This window comes from Aotus nancymaae, unplaced genomic scaffold, assembly GCF_030222135.1.
Source record: "Aotus nancymaae isolate 86718 unplaced genomic scaffold, 86718_ANA_hifiasm-v0.15.2.pri h1tg000029l, whole genome shotgun sequence".
Lineage (NCBI taxonomy): Eukaryota > Metazoa > Chordata > Mammalia > Primates > Aotidae > Aotus > Aotus nancymaae.
In genome coordinates this window covers 18,437,840-18,445,225 of record NW_026988442.1, presented here as the reverse complement: position 1 = coordinate 18,445,225, position 7,386 = coordinate 18,437,840, and the positions used below count along the sequence as shown (strand labels likewise).

The window sequence follows — 7,386 nt, the reverse complement described above, 5'->3', positions numbered from 1 at the left end:
GGGACCCTGCGATTGTGATCTTGGGTTCCTCTGGCGCACGTGGGTCTTGGTGGTTCCAGGTCCTGGCCCCAAGGCAAGGGGCCAGGTACACCTACACACCTCTGCTGCGGACGCAGGTGGGGACAGTTTACAGCGTCTGCAGAGCGTCCAGCTAGGGTGCCGCATAAGAACTGACGGGAGCCCTGGGGGGGCTGACGCGGATTCCTCCTCTCCTTCTCAGTCTGACCCCGGAATAAGCCTTGCCAGAACTACCTGCTCCCTTGGACTTGCACAGCGAGCCCACTGCGAGGAGAGCTGAGACTTCTTCCTTTCAATTTCTACTTTTACGCTTGAGTGATGGTGAAGGTGGGGGTAGACGGGTGCGGGGGATGAGAGGTACAGAGAAGGGTCCCATCCACGCCTCCTCCCCATTTCTCCCAGTGTCCTAGATGCGAGTCCGGGAATCAGTATCCTACCGACCAGGGTTTCGGGTTTTCCTTGGGTGTCTAGGGTGCTAGTTCCCTCGCCCTGGCCACCTTCAGGATTCACCCCCCAGGATAAGGGACGCCACAAGATGAGCACAAAACCTGGAGCCGGGATCAGTGGAGTGGATCCAGGCGAGCCCGCCGTCCGGAGGCTGCCTGGTGTCTCCTTCGTCCTTTTAAAGAAGGGAAGGACAGAGCTGGTGCAGCGTGACGCTCTCGCCTTCCCTTCCACTATAAAGTCTGGGATTTTTCTGAGGATACACTGACTCAGAGTGCACCCCAGGGTCCGTGGACCTGCTGAGAAGCCTTGGGAGTTGGGGAGGGGAATAAACAATCAGCCCCTTACTCCGCCCCTGCACCCCAGGCCTGGGAGACGTCAGTGGTCTTGGGAAGACGGGAAACTGAGGACTCTTCAGTCAGTCCAGGATCCTGAACGCGTGACAATAGTGACAACGGGGAATTAGGCAGAAGGTGGCAGACCTCTCAGATGGCTCGTTTAAAGCATTAGAGCCGCAGTGATGGCTGAGGGCACTGGGTCTTATCCCTCCCCGCTTCCCACTCCAGTTCTGTGGCCGCCTGAACTGGAAGTGAGGTCACCTCTGTCGCAGGCGCTTTAGGGAGCACGCCCACACGGATGCTCTGCACACACGCACTCACACTTACCAAGGTTCTCACAACACACGAGGCAGCTTCCCCTACCCCACAAGCAAATCTTCACCTAGTCTCTCACAGGCTACTTGCAAGCGGGCGGGGAGGAACATGTACACTACTTAGCGTTCTCCCCGGCTTCCTGCCGGTGCACCATTCGCACTTGGAGAAGTCGTTCCTAACGAAGCCTCTGCATCCGCTGTGAGAGAGGACCCCGGAATCCACCCAGCCGACTTGCACTCCCAGCTCCCATCCAGAAAGTCTGACTGACCTTTCCCAACAGTCCCTGGACTGGCTCTCTTGGAGGCAGTGCAGGTGCTGTGCCTGGGGTGGGATCAGCACAGAAAACGACTAGATCCTTTGGGTAACTCAGGCAAACACTTTATCAGACTGTCTGCCCAAGACAAGGGGAGACTGGGACCCTACAGCTTGAGGCTGTTGATTCTAGAGTCAGATCTCTTCGCTGTGGCTGTGCCAACCCCAGCTCGGATTGCAGGGAGGGGTTCTCCTGGGTGGGAGATGTCTCCTGCCAGGCCAGATTGGCTCCTGGCTCTGGGGGCCTGGCGAAATGCACAGTCCACTTCTGACTGCCTTTATAGCCCTCTTCACAATCTGAAGTCACGTTGTGGATTTCTGCCTGCCCTTGTTTATTGCCTATCTCCACCTAAATAGACTGTAAGCTCCAGGAGGGTGAGGCTGAGTTTCTTTCTCCAGGTTTCCAACACTGTCCCAGCCCTGATCGGCTGTTTATAAATATTGGTGAACAAATTTATAAGGTTCTGATACATAAAAGCTCCCCCGTCCCACTCTGTTTTGAGATTGGAAGTTGAGAGCCTCCACCAAATTCTCAGATGGACCCGCCTCGGGGGAGAGATTCGAACAAACCTCGACCTGGCAGCTGAGGGGAGCGCTGCGGCACTCCTGGTCTTCCGCTTTCTCCTCACACCTGAGAAGCCTCTTCCGCATCAACTAACCTTTGTGCTCCCTAGAGCCCTAGCCGGACCCTTTAAACACAGCTGCTCACCATCTCTGGTTTCAGTCGGCGGGAGCCAGTTCCCACGCCTCCCAGCGCGCGAGAATCCCGGCTGGTACGAACACGAAATCGACACCAGGCCGCGCAAGCCTTTGTCTCTTCTTTATTTGCGGATATAATTATGTACCGCATTCTAAATTAGAGATAGATTTTTTTTCTGATATACATTTCATCTTATTCACCACGAGCACACCACACGCACAGTAGAACAGTTCCACACCTGATAAATTGCACAAGATGAGTTTGGATTCCTTAAAACCGGCAGGCAAGCTGGCCCCGCCGCGGCTTCTCGCCTCCCGGCTTCATTGAAGGAAATCGCCCACCCGAAATGGATTTCCCAGTCAGCCTTTCCCGCTGCAGGGTTGAAACGTCTCAGGAATGGGAGGCGCTCTTGCTGGAAATGGCTGGACGCTGTAGATTCCGAGCACTGGATGGATGTAAAATGTCCCCCCAAGGTCAAGTTTCCACGCCTGCGAGCTGCGCCCCCTCTCCCTCCCTTCCCAAACCGCTCGGTGACTGGAGCCAAAGTGTCGGGGCCCCACTTGGAAGGACAGAGAACCCTCCCCGCAAATGCGCCCCGCCTCCCCCCCCGAAACCAGGGTGTTTTGGAAAAGAAAGGACAACAGAAACGCAGACGCGATGGATCGTGAATCCCTATCCCCTCCCACCCCCTATCCCCGAATAATCAGAAACTATGAACCAGAGATGTTTAAAGCTTGGCTTCCCAAGCGCGGCGGCAGAGCGCACCGGGCTGGTGGGGCGGGGTGAAGGGAGAAGGGGGAGAGCGCGGAAGCGCGGCGAGGGTTTGCCCTTGCTCCCTAGTCCTCCGCGTTGGTTCGGTAGGCCTCGATGAGCCCCTCGAGGGAGTGCACGAAGCCGGACACGCTGCAGATGCCGCCGATGACGAAGATGGCGACGTCGAAGAAGACTTGGTGCCACAGCAGCTTGCGCCAGAGCAGGCGCAGGTGGAAGAGGCTGGGCAGCAAGAAACAGAGGCCGGCGCCAGTGAGGCTGCCCGTGAGGCCCATGAGCAGCGCGAAGTGCGGCACATAGATGGCCATGAGCAGCGTGAAGACCACGAGCGCGCAGCGCAGCGTCAGCCCCCAGGACTTCAGGCGCCCGTCGCCGCCGTAGCAGGCCGGGAAAAAGGCGCGGCTGCCTTCCTGGAAGAGCGACTTCTCCAGCACCTCGACAGCGGCGAAGAATGGCAGCGGATAGGACAACAGCGCCTTGGCCACCAGAAAGATGTTGACTACGGCGCGGATGGAGCCGGGCAGGTTATCCGTGATGACCTCCTTGGTCTCGTCGGCCCAGGTGAGGTAGGCGACGAGTGCGAACAGGCCCTTGAGGACGCAGGCGGCGATGTGCGTCCAGTTCATCATGCAGTGGAACTCGCTGGGCTGCTGCATGTTGCCCTCCAGGGAAGGCAGGAAGATCTGCGACGTGTAACTGAACACGATGATGCCAATGGAGATGGGGAACTTCTTGACGTCGATGTAGAACTTGACCTTCTCCCAGGCCCAGTCGCGTGCCCGCGATAGACAGTAGGCTATGACCAGGATATTGATGACGAAGTGGGCCAGAGTGCACAGCAGACTGAATTTGGACACGGCCTTGAGGTTCTTAAGGAAGGCGCAAGGCAGGAGCACGGCCGTGGCGATGATGGACCAGGACTTCTGCGACACAGGCAGCCCCGGGAAGCTGTTGTACATGAGGTTGCCACTCACCACCACGTACAGGATGCACGTCATCACCAGCTCGATGATCTGCGCCACGTTCACCACGCGGCCGCCCAGCGTGGGGAAGCGCGGGGCGCAGCAGGCATTGGCGATGGCCACGTACGAGTCCCGCACGCGCACCACCTCGCCGTCTTCATTCTCCTCGTATAGGCACGCGATGAGGATCTTGCCAGTGTAGCAGCACACTACGGCGGCGAAGATGATGAGGAACAAGCCCAGGTAGCCGCCGTGCAGGATGGCGTACGGTAGGCCCAGCACGAACATGCCCTGTGGGGCGGAAAGGCAACCAGACGCGGACGCTCAGCGAACTCCGAAACCCAAGGGGGGTCCGGGGGGGCGTGGCTTAACGCTGTGGCCCGAAGAGGGCGCTAAGGACTCTGAGAATTGTGTCCGAGCCGCCGGGGAGGAGAGGTTTAGGGCAGGCTGCGGTGGAGATGTAGATGAGCTAACCGATAGCCCGGGTGTCGAGCTAGAGATGGAGAGGGAGGGATGTATGGACGGATCTGAGAAGGAAAGGTGCAGTGATGGCTGGAGATAGCGAGAGGGCTAGGGTGGGAAAGGGTTGAGAATAGGAAGAAGCCTCAGAAGGGAAGGGGAAAGCAGAAATACTTCGGGATGGTTTCTGGGGACAGAACCAGAATGAGGAGTGGGGGGAGATGATGAGAAGGGGCAGGAGGAAGCATGGTCGGAAAGGGGCGCTAAGAAAGGTGAGCTGGGCCTGAGCCACTTGGAAGAGTGGGCACGGTATTTATGGTAGGGCTGGAACGGGGGGAGTGGGAGCTAAAGAGGGAAACTCGGGAGTCTCAGCCTCAAACCAGAGGAGGAAACGTTAAAGGCGACAGTGGGAGGGAGAAGGAGACAGGGTGGAGAGGGAGAGGGGCTGAAGGTGGGTGAAGCATCTGGGAGGCCAGAACAGAGACAATGTGAAGATGCTTGGGGGAACAGGACTCGGGGAGGAGGAGGCAGGGTTGGAAACTGAGAGTTTTAGGACAAGGCTGGAGTCAGAGTGGGGCGAAGGCGAGACCTAAGGAAGGGGACTAAGCAGAGGCGGCCGGAGGGAAGCAGGAGGAGGACCCTGGCGGGAAGGCACCAGCGCGGCCGCAAAGCCGAGCCGAGCAGGAGTCTAGAACCAGAAGCTTCAGGATCGGGCGGACAGGGCTGTAGGGTTTAGAGTCCACATGGGGACTAAGAACTAACGAAATCCGGGGTTCCGGAGGACTGCGAGCCTCCAGCCTCCTGCCCTGGCCTCTCTCGGGGCCTACCAAACGGAGCCTTCAAAGACACCCCAGAAAGGCGCGGACCAGTGAAGGCGGGAGCAGCCCCTGGTCCGTGGTCCAGCAAGGCGGTCTCCCCGCGCCCCGGAGCGGAAAGCGCCTTGTGTCGGGCCATTTGGTGTGCAGGGCCCGGTGGAGTCCTGCTGAGCCCAAGACGTCGAGCACCCGTCCCAGGGAGGCCTCCTGCTCCCAGAAAACCTGCCTTCCGTGGCCCCAGTGATAGTGCGCTCCAGGGACGCCGCGGGGCCAAGCTGTAAGGGTTCGGGGATGCCTACAGCTGAAGTCTCCTTTGGCCCCGAAAACCGCGGCCTGTCAGCCCCTGCTAGCTCCGAGGTCGTTGCCAATACTCCAAACCTGCTCCGGGTGGAGGAGTCCTGCGCCGCCTGGCGGGGAGTGGGGGGTTGGGAATAAGGGGAGAGGTGGCGGGCCTAGAGAGCAGGGGCCATTCTTAGCCTTCGGAGAGGGCTTTGCCAGCGTCACCCGCGGAGGAGCCGGCCGCCTCTTTGCGGTGCAGCCGGGATTTCGGGCGAGAGGGGCGAGCCTGTGCGCAGGTAATACGGGATTCTTGCGGACTAAATGTGCTTGTTGGGAGCATGTGTGTGCGTTCGTGGGTGTACACCTGTATGTCTCCAACAGGGCCGCACCTGAGGGAGCAGGCTGGTTCCTGTCTGCATGCGTCTGTACATGTGTGTTCGTGCATATGTTCAAACGAGTATTCGTGTGTTTGGTATGTGCAGGTACATGCTTTTGTTCATGGAGATGTAGGGGTGTACGCAGGTACATTTGGGGATAGTACTGTGGTCTATATATAGATCCATGTCGTGAGCCTTTGCCTGCCTGCACGTTTGTTCGTGGGAAGGGGGGCTGTGGGCTTGCGGTGTGCCTGCCTGTGTACGTGTGCGTGTCTCTGCGTGTGTGCGGGGGGAGGAGACTCCCAGTTCAGCGATTTCCCCTTCTTCTTTCCTCCCAAAAACGCAGCTGTGAATCCATTCCAGAGTCCAAGACCATACCGTGCCCTCCAATCCTGATTTTCTTTCTCCCTCATCCCTCCCCTCTCCCTCCCCCTATTTCCTTCACTTTTGCAGTGTCTCGGGACAGGTGTTTCAGACCGAACCTCAGCGTAGCGGTCTTGCAGCTGGTGACGTGGGAGGGAGTGTCGGTTAGGGCGGGAGACACCACCTGGGGGCGTAGGTCCCCGAGCAGGGCTGGGAGGGATGGAGAAACGGAGATTCCTGGGTACAGGAGGGGGTCTCGAGGCCGAGATCACGCGGCCTCTGTTGGGAGCAGAGTCCGGCTCGCTGAGCTAGGAAGGGGGAGGGCAGGCAGAACTGGGAATCCCGCGCTTACCTGGATGGCATTGGTCACGTTCCAGCCTGCCTCCCACGCCGTGATCTTCGGCTTGTCGTGGCCCCCGAACTCACCACCAGCTCCCACCTGGTCCTTGGAGCCCGAGGGCGGCAGAGGAGCGCCGCTGCCGCGCTGATAATGGATGTCTCCCTCGACGGGCGGTTCAGCGCCCTCGTCCCCGCAGGGCTCGCCCTCGGCTTTCAGGATGTCCATCTGCAGGCCCTGGCGGTGCTCAAAGTCGAGGTCGTCACAGTGCGCGAAGCCCACCGCCTCCTCATCCGTGGCCGCCTGAAAACCCATCCTGGCGAACATGCCGCTCACCTTGGCCTGGGACTTGTTGGACACGGACGTGGCCACGTTGGACAGCTTGCTGCGGAGCAAGGTGGCCATGGTGGCGGTGGGGACAGCGGAAAGGACAGAAGGACCAAAGGATGCGGGGGACGCGATACAAGACGGCGAGGGCCGGGGGGCGCAAAGCCGCTATCTCCGCTTGCTCTCCCCGCCGCGCCCCGGGGCTCTCTGGCTCATGACCCTCTCGGCTGGCGTTCGACGCTCGCTCAGGGCTGGACCGGGCAAGCTGGCAGCAGGTCTGGCGGAGCGGCGGCGGCGGCGGTGGCTAGTGCACTGCGGAGCTGCCGTGGGGCGCGGGCTGGGCTGCGGAGGGCGGCGGCAGCGGCGGCGGCGGTAGCGGCGTCAGAGCAGCTACGCGAAGCTGGCGCGGCGCCCCCACCCGTGCGCGGCCCAATGCGCTCCCGCCCCTCGGAATCAGGCGGTGAGGGGGTGGGGGGTTGGAGAGAGGAAATACCCGGAGGCAGGGGATATGAGGAAGGGGCTAGGAGAAGAGGAAGGGGGCACCGAGGGATTCAGACGTGAGCCGGGGG

At 60.1% G+C, this 7,386-nt stretch overlaps 1 protein-coding gene across 1 annotated transcript; it reads right to left on the bottom strand.

Annotated features, from left to right (window-relative positions):
* Positions 1-2,231: 2,231 nt before the first annotated feature.
* Positions 2,232-7,131, bottom strand: SLC32A1 (solute carrier family 32 member 1). Its single transcript, XM_012455023.2, has 2 exons — positions 6,506-7,131; positions 2,232-4,151 (listed from the first exon to the last, which is right to left on the bottom strand). Exons 1-2 carry the CDS (start codon positions 6,893-6,895, stop codon positions 2,964-2,966), a joined length of 1,578 nt encoding a protein of 525 aa, XP_012310446.1. The 5' UTR covers positions 6,896-7,131; the 3' UTR covers positions 2,232-2,963.
* Between the last annotated feature and the right edge of the window lie 255 nt (positions 7,132-7,386).